The 12,211-nt window shown below is 50.0% G+C and overlaps 1 protein-coding gene across 14 annotated transcripts in view; it reads left to right on the forward strand.

The window, feature by feature from the left end:
* The first annotated feature begins 8,756 nt into the window (after positions 1 to 8,756).
* The window catches only part of Plekha6 (pleckstrin homology domain containing A6), a 143,422-nt gene continuing 139,967 nt past the window's right edge, over positions 8,757 to 12,211 (forward strand). For 6 of the 14 annotated variants that reach the window (XR_004122189.1, XM_031382593.1, XM_031382553.1 and 3 more), the window contains exon 1: positions 8,758 to 9,345. Coding sequence is in view for 13 of the 14 variants with exons in the window: in XM_031382593.1 (XP_031238453.1) it covers positions 9,263 to 9,345 (83 nt within the window). In the remaining variant the exon portion in view is untranslated. Of the gene's footprint in view, positions 9,346 to 12,211 lie in introns of all 14 variants that reach the window. The other 8 variants (XM_031382534.1, XM_031382585.1, XM_031382577.1 and 5 more) reach the window with 5 other exon arrangements.

Below are 12,211 nucleotides of genomic sequence, written 5' to 3' on the forward strand. Positions count from 1 at the left end.
ATCAATCCAAAGTAGAGCGCTCAAGTGTGGATGCAGCAGATGACATGGGGATCCATCAGCCTTTGAAGGGATGCAGTGACCAGCTGGCCATCATTGCTGAGAGAGGCAGGGCATAAAACAGGCTTGGGTGATGGCTTAGGAGAACACTCAGGAGACTAAGGCTACATAGAGATAAGCAGGAAGCAGTACTGGTGTTAGGGGGATCCACACTGGGATCAGAAAGAGGATGTCCAGGTTCAGTTTCCTGGTCAGATTGGAACTGAGGGCCAAGAAAGTACTAGGTCCTAGGTCTTAGGCCTTAGGTGCAGGTAGTTGGCTAGAGCAGAGATGTGTGTCAAAGAGCAGAGATCAGTTGAGTGGTGGATATGTTTTTCAGATCAGTTCTGAAATCAGTGACAGAGGAGACAGGAGAAGAGGAAAAGGCTGAAAAGAGGGCCAAGGCCTGGCTGAATTCAGTAGAGTGACCAGGGGGTGGTGAGGACAGAGACAGGAGGGGAAGAAGATGGCTGGCTAAAATAGAATGTTTTTTTGTTTTGTTTCATTTTGTTTTGTTTTTTTCATAGCCAGGTACCCTCTGAGCCAACTGAACTGAACTAAGCTGAACCAAAGTGCTTGTGTTAGGTCTGGAAATAGGCCATGGTCAACACTAACTGCTATTTTTTAGAAGAAGAGGAGGAAGAAGGAAGAAGAGGAGGAAGAAGAGGGGAAGGAGGAGGAGGAAAAGAGAAAGAAGAAGGAGGAGAAGAGGAAGAAAAGAAGAAGAAGAAGAAGAAGAAGGAGAAGGAGAAGGAGAAGGAGAAGGAGAAGGAGAAGAAGAAGAAGACATTGAAATGGGCTGGGACGAGAGATCCGCAGGGCCAGCGGGTGCCTGGGCCCTGTGAGTTTCAACCGGCTTTCATCCCCTGCCTCCACAATGTCAGTCCTCCCCTTCCCTTCTAAGGCCACCAGTGACAGTTTTCTGCTCCAGGACAATGTTCTGGCAGGAAAAAAAAAAAACAAAAAAAAAAAACCAGCCATCTCTCTTGAGCTGGCAGCATTCCCAGGAGGAGCTAGCTCTGAGGCTTTGAGAAGGGAGCTGAAGACAGCAGATTCTGGACGCGCTCTTCTCCGGTGAGCAAGGGCTCATTAGCCATAACCATCATCCTCCCAGGCTCATTCTCAGACTCCCTTAACAATAACCTGAGCTGCCTCTCCACCCTCACACCAGCGCAGGAATGCAAGTTGCTTCCTGCTCAGGCAGAGCCCATCCAAACCTCAGCCTTTCTAGAGTATAGGTGCCAGGCACACAATCTTTTTTTTTCTTTTTATTTCTGGCTTAAAAAAAAAAAAAACCCACCCCCTATTTATTTATTTACTTACCTATTTATCGTGTGTGTGTGAATGTGTTTACTTGCTCGCTACAATGCAGGCAGGAATTCTGAGACCAGAGGGCAACTGATGGAATTCAGTTCTTTCCTTCTTCCATGTGGATCCTCTATGTGATCCTCAGGGATCAGACTCAGGTGGTCAGGCCGGGCAGCAAGTGAACTGCCTGCTGAGCCATCTCATCTGCACCCTGAAACCCATCCCACCCCCAACCCCTTGCCCACTTTTTTTTTTTAAAACAAAACTATGCAGTCCTGGAACTTGCTAAATAGACTAGACTAGCTTCAAACTCACAGAGATCCTCTTGCCTCTGTCCCTGACTACTTAGATCTTGGATCAAAGGCGTATTATGCCACCATACTTGGTCTTTTTATTTTTTACTTTTTGAGATGGAATCTCCTTATGTATGCCAGGCTAGCCTTGAACTCTCAGTAATCCTCCTGTCTAAGCCTCCCCAGTGCTTGCACTAGAGACACCCACCATACCTAGATTTGCACACTGAAACTTTTTCTTTCCTTCCTCTGTCTTTCTGACCACGTCTGCCAGGCTCACCACTGCTCCTGAGTAATGTGAATATTAGGGTTAGGGTTAGGGAGAGAGTTAGACTGCTTGCCACTTTGCTGTCCTCCTATTTCTCTGTTTGGTACTCAGTCTCCCTTACAGGTTCATCATCAGCCTGATCGCTAAATGTCGGAAAGCCTGGCTCAGCCCTTGCTCTCTGTGTTCTCTGTATCCCTGGCCATCCCTTTTGTGGTCACACACACACCCTTGTGGCTGTCAGACCTTCCAGTCACTGCAAGTCCAATCATTGCTTCTCTCTATCCCCAAGTGGCTCCAGTCTCCCGTATCCACTGCCTCTCTATTTGGAGACCCTGAAGGCTCACTTTAAACACTCAGTATCCAGGTACTCTTCTCCCTCTCCCAGACATACCTGCCATCCTCCCGCCCCATTTCTGTCTCCATCAGTGGTAACTCCTCCTAGTGACTCAGGCCAAGAACCTAGAAGCTACCCCGACTCTCTCGCTCACAGCCCCTAATTATAGTCTATCAGTCAATCCTGTCATGTCTATATTCAAAAGATACCCTGGATCTGACCATGTCTTACAGCCTTCACCCTAACACCTGAACTAAGCCATCCTCATACCACGCATGCCTTACGGCAATAGTCTATTCCAAACAGAAGCTAGAGTGAGTCCTTAAGAACAGCTGGGCCGAGGCAATGCAGGTCTTTTATCCCAGCACTTGGAGGCAGAGGCAGGAGGATCTCTCTATAAGATCAAGGGCAGTCTGATCTTCAGAGTGAGTTCTAGGACAGCCAGAGCTACACAGAGAAACCCTGTCTCAAACAAACAAACAAAAGCATCTATCGTCATGACTCGAGACTCTGAACCCACTTCTACACCCCTTCCTTCCATTCCATATAGAATCAAAGTGCAAAATCATAGCCTCATATGAGAAGGCCTTCCAGTGTCCCTCTAACCTCATCTCCCACCCTTCTACTAGCCACATTGTCCTCCTCACTGTTCATCCAACATGGCCACCCTCTATGCTTGCTGTTTTGCTGTTTCCTCTGTCTAGAGCTGGATTCCTCAGGGCTTGCTCACCTTCCTTCCTTCCTTTCTTTTTTTTTTTTTCCGGTTTTTTGAGACAGGGTTTCTCTGTGTAGCCCTGGCTGTCCTGGAACTCACTCTGTAGACCAGGCTGTCCTCGAACTCAGAAATCCTCCTGCCTCTGCCTTCCAAGTGCTGGGATTAAAGGCGAGCGCCACCACTGCCCGACACCTTCCTTTTTTAGTATATCCTTTCCCGAGACCCTAAAGAAAACACAGACAGCAGACACCGCAACAGTGGCGGCTAGCCTGCTGTCTTGGCCCACAGGTCTATCGTCCTCTGAGACTGCGTATTCACCGAATGTGACTGTTATGAGAGCAGAAACCTTTTGTTTTATTCCTGAGTCTCCTGATGGATGACAGTACCTGACTTGCCGAAGGACTCAGCAGTAGATATCTGCGAAATGAACCAGGCTGCAGGGAAGCCTCAGGATCTACATCTTCTGGGTGTGGTATCACAACAACACCAGAATACGCATATGTATGTGTATATGTATATTCATACATATTTAAAAAAATGTAAAACCTTTTTTCAAAATAGATCACTACTTGTGGGCACAAATGTTATTACACGAGTCCTGGGATTTGAACTTAACATCCTCATGACTGAGCAGCACGCACTCTTAACCACTAAGCCAGCCTCACAACCTTCTCTTTCAAGCCCTTTAAGGAAGCATGCTTTTTTTTTTTTTTTTTTTTTTTTTTTTTTTTTTTTTTTTTTAATTTAAGCAGCTGGTCTGCCTGGCCTCTGCATATTTATGAAACTGCATCTCGAAGGCTGGCAGAATTATCCTTCCCTTCCTTGGCCCCCCCACCTCCTGTAAGACTGAGCGGGCTACCTTGCTTGAGGTGAGCATGACTGTTACAAGCATTAACATAGCACTCAGTAAAAGCCCGAGGTGGCCATTCTTTGATAGAGCTGGGCAATGTCTTACGATCTTTCTGTGAGTAGGTGAATCTGGTCATGTGTTTAGATAGCAGAACCAAGGTGCCAACTCTCACAGAACTGTCACAGCTCTAGGGGACCTCCTCTGAGTTCTCCGGGGTCTTCCATGGGAACAACATGGACTTTAGACACGTTGATCACTCAGACCCCTGATCTAACATTGCAGCTTTCTTGAAAGAGGACCCACCCACAAGTCATAGGAAATATGTGCTTTCTCAGCACACGTAAGAAACAGCTGATTTTTTTTTTTTGAACTTTGTATTGTCTGTGACTTTTTCAGTTGTTAGGGACAAAAACTCAACTAAAACTGGCTGAAACCAGTAAGCATGGGGGATGGCAGGCATCTGGAGATTCCAGGGGTAGTAGTGTCTTCAGGTCAGCTGGGATCTGGGCAAATGGGGGCCATGAAGTCCAGGCCTCCCCCATCCCCAGCACTGCGTCTCCTGTGTTGGTTCACTCTCTAGCTGGCTGTCCCCAGACTGCCTCAGAAGCACCCGTATGGCCCCTGCCTGCTTCATCATGGGGATTCTGGGGATCTTTACATACAGAGTCTCATTGCTGTGGTCTGATTCAGAAATCCTTTTTAAACCTAGTGTTTATGATGGAGAAAGGGAAGGAAATTGGCTGGGTCCTGTGCACAACTCCTTCCCTCTGCAAGGAACTGAGGTAGGTGGAGAGACCGACCAGCACACAGGAATAAGCATGGCAGAAGGACAGGGGCCAAAAAAGAAAAGCAAAACTCATAGAGTTCATTACTTTAAGTGTGTGTATGTGCCTGCTGGGGGGTGGTGGCGTATACCTTTAATCCCAGCACTTGGGAGGCAGAGGCAGGCAGATTTCTGAGTTTGAGGCCAGTGGTCTACAGAGTGAGTTCCAGGACAGACAGGGCTAAACAGAGAAACCCTGTCTCAAAAAAACAAAACAAAACAAAACAAAAAAGTGTGTGCACAGTGTGTATGTGTGTGTGTGTGTGCATCTGTGTGTGAGTTTATAGGTGTGTCAGCGTGTGTCTACCATAGCCCCATGTGAAGGGCAGGACACCTTGTAGGAGCTGGATTTCTCCTTCTACGACGTCTTGGAGAACGAACTCAGGTCGCCACGCCTAACAGCAAGTTTCTTTCTTTCTTTTTTTTTTTTTTTTTTTTTTTTGGCTTTTTGAGACAGGGTTTCTCTGTGTAGCCCCAGCTGTCCTGGAACTCATTCTGTAGACCAGGCTGGCCTCGAACTCAGAAATCCGCCTGCTTCTGCCTCCCAAGTGCTGGGATTAAAGGTGTGCACCACCATACTGAGCCCTGTTTTGTTTTGAGGCAAATTCTCACTACATACCCCTGGCTGGCCAGGAACTTGCTATGTAGATAAACCAGACTCGCCTCAAACTCAGCAACCACAGCGATCAGTTAGTCTCTGCCTCCTTAATGCCAGGCTTAAAGGCATGGACGGCTACTCCGAGCCAATTTATTACCCTTTTCTCTCCTGAGACAGGGTTTCTCTGTGTAACAGCTATTGATGTCCTGGAACTCACTGTGTAGACCAGGCTGGCCACAGACTCAGAGATCTGCCTGCCTCTGCCTCCTGAGTGCTAGGATTAAAGGCCTGTGCCACCACTGCCTAGCATACTTTATTACCTTTCAAAGAGATAAAATGTGCAGGGGAAACATACAGTTAAATTCCTGACTCTACTAACAAAGCATGTAAGGTTTTCTTCTTAACATATCAGCCTTCCCTCCCTCTTCCTGGTAATTGTTGAACCCAGAGGTTTTGGTTCCTCACATTTCAATATTTACCATAATTGATAAATAACTAGAATGCCGACTGGGAATGTGGCTCAGAGGTAGAACACTTACAGAATGTGATAGGACCTGGGTTCCATTCTGCCGCACTGCAAAATAAATATTACTGACAACACACTATGGTTAGAAAAAGACTTTTGGACCCGAGTTTTCTTTTTAAAGATTTATTTTTTATTATATGTAAGTACACTACAGCTGTCTTTAGACACACCAGAAGAAGGCATCATATCTCATTACAGATGGTTGTGAGCCACCATGTGGTTGCTGGGATTTGAACTCAGGACCTTTGGAAGAGCAGTCAGTGCTCTTACCTGATGAGCCATCTCTCCAGTCCCAGGATTTATTTATTTATTTTATGTATATGAGTACACTGTAGCTGTACAGGTGGTTGTGAGCCTTCATGTGGTTGGTGGGAATTTAATTTAGGATTGTTCTGGTCAACCCTGCTCGCTCCAGCCCAAGGATTTATTTATTATTATAAGTAAGTACACTGTACCTATCTTCAGACACACCAGAAGAGGGCATTAGATCTCATTGTGGATGGTTGTGAGCCACCATGTGATTGCTGGGATTTGAACTCAGGACCTTTGGAAGAGCAGTCAGTGCTCTTACCCACTGAGCCATCTCGCCAGCCCCCGAGTTTTCATTTCAGACAAGTAAACACCGAAAAAAGAAAAAAAAGATCAAAATATCAGCTATTGGCTTTTTCTTATCTAACCAACACTAATTTATCTAACTAACCAAGACTCTATCTGGGAATGGGGAGACTCAGCAGGTAAGCACATTCATTATGCAGCGGAAGGACCCGAATCCAAACTCCTAGCACCCCTGTAAAAGCCTGGTGAGGCCGGTGCACACCGGTCCTGCAGTGGTGGGATGGGAGGAGGTGGATTACTGAGGCTTTCTGGCCATCAGCCCAGCCCCCAGGTTCCATGAGAGAACCTGTTCTGTGTAAGATCCTGTCCCAAGGGAATAAGGCAGAAGTGATGATCAGGCAGGACACCTAAGCTCCTCTTTGGCCTCTGCACAGGATGACTGTGCGCTCTCCCTCCCTCTCTCTCTCTCTCTCTCTCTCTCTCTCTCTCTCTCTCTCTCTCTCTCTCTCTCTCTCTCTCTCTCTCTCTCTCTCTCTCTCTCTCTCTCTCACACACACACACACACACACACGGGGGTGGGATGCCAGCTCGAGGCTGCTCTCTTCAGAGAAGACAGTGGCACCCCACGTGTTCCAAATAGGTCTCATTTCGTCCCCATTTCCCTTTCCACCCACGTGCAGCCCAGGCAGCCGCCCTTACTGGTTGCTCAGGTTGGACGGGGAGTGTGCTGGTTGCTGGTATTTTCCCTTAAAGCATCTTGGCAGGAATCCTGGCCGTTTAGATCTTTGGATATCACAGGCTGGGCAGGTGGCCGCGCTTTATCAACAGGATGAGTCTTACAGGTGTTTCACAAGGCCCCGGAAGAAGTCTGTTGCCCGACCCCCCACCTTCCCCAGTTCAGGGACTAAGGAACACCTACATTCTCTCTGTTTCTTAGATGTGGCCCAATTTACGACCAAATGTAGCGTTTTTTCTCCGCTAGAAGTGTGCAGGATCTAAGGAGATAAAAGAGTAGGAGATTGCTGGTTTTATTCACCTGGAAAATGGACTCGGCATAGACCTGGCAGTTAGAGCCGGCCTGTGAGGGCTGGCAGAGTTCCTTTGCTCTGGTGGAGGCAGATGATGTAATGGAAAGAGCTCAAGTCTGGGACACTAATGGGCGGGCCCTCCTTAGTCACCACCTCGCCAAGGGACCTTGACCAGCCCTTTCCTTCTCTGTGCCTCAGTTTCCTCAATTTTAGACAAGAAGATTGGCCACCGATGGCCCCCGAGGCATTTTCGAAGCTCACCAACCATCCGGGTTAGGTGGCTCACAGACCGGAAGTGTCACTGGCTGTTTTGTCTTTCCAAAAAGATCTCTATCAGACCACCCTACCTCTGCTTCTTGTTCTGTTTACTGTGGGAATTCCATTCGAAAGTACAGAAAGTACAGGATTATGAATGGAATTAAGACTAGTGCCCAACTAGGACTGTACCAGGCAGTGTTCAAGCCCTACCCAGCTAAGTGCTGTGGCTATAAAGTTAAGGTGGAATGACCCCGCCCCTTTGAGCTTGTACACAGCCGGGTCAGGGAGACGGGTGAGTAAGCGGTCATTTCATTGCACCGTGATGAGTACTACCGTAGTGTATCTATAAGGCACATGCAGAGAATGGCCATATAAACCTGGGGTGGAGTCCTCTATGGTCTCCAGGAGGAAGTGTCACTGTAGGAATGAGTGGGAGCTAATGGGGATCAAGTGTCTCGGACCACGGTGTCCGTTCAACAGACACCTGCTACCTGTCATCCCACACACCTCATCCTTTAGGAACAGACAATTCTAGTGTCTAACTAGTTATCCCTTGGGTCTGGAATAGGATTGGAACAGTGGGCACTAAATTGGAACCCCTGGAGCGGGTCTTGGGTAGGTCGGAAAGCAACATGGAATCTGGCTTTTACCCTCCTGGAGGCAGAAGAACTATGGGTTCCCATAGCATTTTATTTTATTTTTTTCAGTGTGGGACGCTGGAAACCAGCATGCGGTTCACACATGCATATCCCTTTACTCTTTGTTTGCCTTTTCCTGTTCCTTTTTTCTCTTTTCCTTTCTTTTTTCTTTTCTGGTGCATGTTGGGAAGAATGAGTTGGAAGGCCCTGAAGGCAATTGGAGTCTGAGAAACCTCTGCAGTCATGGCGGGCTTCTGGGAGAAGGTGCCGGGGAGGAAAGGTGAAGACTAGCTGAACTAGTTAGGTTGGCAACTTGGCTTAAGGGCCTCCTAGATCCCGGGCTACGCTCGGCCGCGCCACCCTTCCCGCGTTCGACCTTTGTTCCGGCACTAACCTCCCACCAACCGAAGCGGTGTTACTATCACTTCCCCCTTTCCGCGCCGTGCGTGACTCAAGGCTCGCCCTCGGCGCTTGCTTCCCTGGCCGCGCGCGGCTGCGGGCGGGCGCAGCATCCCGAGGCTGGGAAGTGTCCTCGGCGGCGCAGCCAGGCCCCGCCTCCAGGGCCCGCAGTTCAAGAGCAGGCTCTGAGCGGCAAGCCGCGGCGCACCTCGGCGCAACCTGCGGGGCTCCGGGGGAGCCTCTCCCCGCCGCGCCGGCTGGCCGGAGCGGACGGAGGCCGGCGCTGCCCGTTAGCAACCGCGGCGGCAGGAGCCTCCTAATTACTCAACCACGCTAATTGCCCGGCACTGAACTTCAGGAGCCGCTCCGAAGAGGAGCTCCGGGGCGCAGAGTGGGGCGGGAGGTGTCTGGGACCGAACCCCGCCTGGGTTAAGTGCCCGCCCGTCCCCGGCTGGCGGCCAGCTCTCCTTCCGCGGGAGGCCGGAGTCACCGCCGGGGAAACCGGGAGGTGCGCCCGGACCACACCGGACCCCCTCCCCCATCGCCGCCTCTAGGAGGCGCAGAAAGTGGGGGGCGCCAGCCTGGCGCGGGGGGCGGGCGCGGAGAGCCAGAGGGGCTGCGGGGACACCCGAGATGGCCGATGAAATCGACTGGCTGGACCTGCCAGGCCGATGGACCTACGGAGTGGACCGCGGCGGGAGAATCTTCTTCATCAAGTATGTAGGGCTCGTTCTCGCCACCCACTCCCCCCACCCCCTCACCCCGTTTCCACTTTTTCTTTAAAGTTGTCTGACTTGGAAGGTGGCAGGGCTGGGGGTCAGGCTAGGGGAGTGGTGGTGGAGGGAGAGGGTGGCTGACTAATAAGTTTATCAAGATACCTGTTTGAATGTGGCTCCCGCCTTTTCCTCAATGGGGCAAAGTCCAGGAAGGCTCCCAGGCTTTCTTCCCTGGGAGAGGCAGGGCAGGCGAGGTGGCCTTGAGCTTCTTTCCTGACCACCGCACCCTGCAGCAAGGAGTTCTTCCAGCTCTTACATTAAACGAGGCCAGGCTACTTCTTTCCTCCAGGCTCGGGCAAACTGACAGAGTATTAGGAGCCCCTGCTTCTTCCACCTGCTCGCTGCGGACTCCTGCAGCTCCTCCCCCTGCCTGCTGCTTCCCGGAGTCTGTGGTCTGGAGGCAGAAGAAAGCCTTAGGCTTCAAGAATTCTTTAGGGGGAGGCATTGCTGCTCTCAGTGATAAATTAGCACCGTTCTATTAATTCCATAAACCAAATGGCTGTGGCATAATCTCATTATAGAAAAGTGGCCCTGTTTGGCCCCCCTTTTTTGGCCGGCTTCTCTTAGCAGTCATCTTTTGCCAGGAAAGAAATCTCCCAATGATATAGCAAGTGTATATAGCACAGCAGTTTGGACTGCTTCCACACTTGACAGGCTTCCTCTTCCTCAAGATAGCCACTCAGAAAACATTAGAACCGAAGAGAAGCTAGAGACAGCCCCTGCGCTGTTTCCACAGGACTTAAGGTCCAGAGAGATGGAAAGTGTTTGTCTGAGACCGGATCGCTTGTCAATCGTGGCACTGGGTCAGCCTGAGTCTGCAACAGGCCACTTTCTCTGTTGCAGGGGCTCGCAGTGGTCTGGGGCTTCTGTTTCCACACTCGTGTGGCACTTTCTTCTGTTATTATCACCACTATTTATCATAATTGATGCTGAATTATATTGTCTTAGCGGTAATGTGACCAAAGTTCTTGGCCCTGGGGTTAGGATCCCAAATAACAGGACTTCTCCACGATTAAAATCAGAGTCCCTTCCCTCAGTGGCTTGAACCTTCAAAACCCTTAAGAATCATCAAGGTTAAGTGTGATTAAGTGTGAGCTACTCAGGAGGTTGAGGCAGGGGGATCACTTGACCTGAGAGTTCCTGGAGAGCAAGCTGGGCAATGTAGTGAGCCTCTACCTCAAAAATAAATACAGAACTAAAATAAGAAACCTTCCAAGGTGCTTACCGAAAGGACCGATTTGCTGCTGGGCATGGTGGCACACCTTTAATCCCAGCACTCTGGTGGCAGAGCCAGTTGGATCTTTGACTTCCAGGCTGGCCGAGGTTACATAGTAAGACTCCGTCTCCGGGCAGTGGTGGTGCACACCTTTAATCCCCGCACTTGGGAGGCAGAGGCAGGCAGATTTCTGAGTTTGAGGCCAGCCTGGTCTATAGAGTGAGTTCCAGGACAGCCAGGGCTACTCAGAGTCAAAAGCAAAACAAAACAAAAAAGACTGATTCCTGAGGTCCTCCACCCCATTCTTATTCTGAGCAAAGACAGCTTGGTGGTCTGAATTCCCAAGAGCTCCTGATGACTTTGAACTTGCTTCCCAATCTCTTCCTGTTCTTTCCCCTCACTCCACGGTCTAGATACACTGAGCATCCACTCTATCCTGCAACCTAAAAATAAAACCAAGAAGCTACCTGTGAGGTGGTGGGAGAAGGCGCAGAACAGCACAGGGCATCCCGGGAGGCCTTTACTTGTGTGATTGCTGACTATGGGTCCCAGGAGGAATATTAAGACCTGGAAGGGAGACTAGAGAGGCTTTTCAAAGGCCACGTGCTCCGCTGACACTAAAAGGGAAGGGAAGACTATAGTGGCCTTGGGCAGTAGGAGGCCATGTAAGGAAGGCAGGGTGGGCTTGAGGCAAAGGTGCCTAGAACTTCCTTGGGTCACAGTGGAAGTGGAAGCTTTGGGGACTGCAGAGAAAATACGACAGAGAAGCAGGGGTGAGCAGTGTGAGGAAGGCCTGATATGTTAGGGCTCTGGACTCTATCCTGCAAGAAACAGAAAGCCATAGGATCCCTCTGGTGGCTGTGAGGGGTGGGTGGAGTTGGCTGGGGTGGGCTGGGGTGGGATAGGGGCTCCAGGATAGAACGGAGTTAGGAAGCTGCCGTGAAAGCAGGAAGTCTAAGACAGCTGTGGGGAGAATGGAGAGGAAAGGGTGGGAGAGCAGGGGATATCTCTAGGGAGAGGATCTGGAGTGTGGCTGAACGGAGGGAAGCGGGGAGGCATCTTACAACAATGTCTTAGTTTAATGAAGATCAAGACTGGAAGCGCGACTTGGGGGTGTGGATAAGTTCAGTGGTGAAATGTTGAACTTGAGGTCCCTCTGTGTTGTCTGTAGGGTTGTAGAGCAGCTAGCATTTGAGGCAAGCCCGGGTGGAAGAGGGTCCCCTAGGAGTTGTCCTGCTGAAGGGGGACCTCCAAAAGTGTGAGTGAGGGGACAAAAAGGTCACCAGGCAGCATGAGTATTTAAGGAGAGAAAGACAGGCCAGGTTGGGAATGAGACCAAGGGGGTCAGAGGTGAGCTGCACCAGGACTGGAGAGGAGAGAAGTCAGAGGGAGTTTGAGAAGGAATCAGGAAGGGATGTCAGCAGTGGTCAGTACAGCAGAAAAGCCAAGGGTTAGGAAATGGCTACCTCACTTAGGAACATGGGACTGTACCCTTAGTGGAAAGTGACTTCAGGGGGCTGGGAACAGAAACCAGAATAATGGGGTACTTGTGAGCAGGAGGCCAAGAAACAGGGGGAGCAGCGGGGGGGG

Source organism: Mastomys coucha, unplaced genomic scaffold (assembly GCF_008632895.1).
Source record: "Mastomys coucha isolate ucsf_1 unplaced genomic scaffold, UCSF_Mcou_1 pScaffold1, whole genome shotgun sequence".
NCBI lineage: Eukaryota > Metazoa > Chordata > Mammalia > Rodentia > Muridae > Mastomys > Mastomys coucha.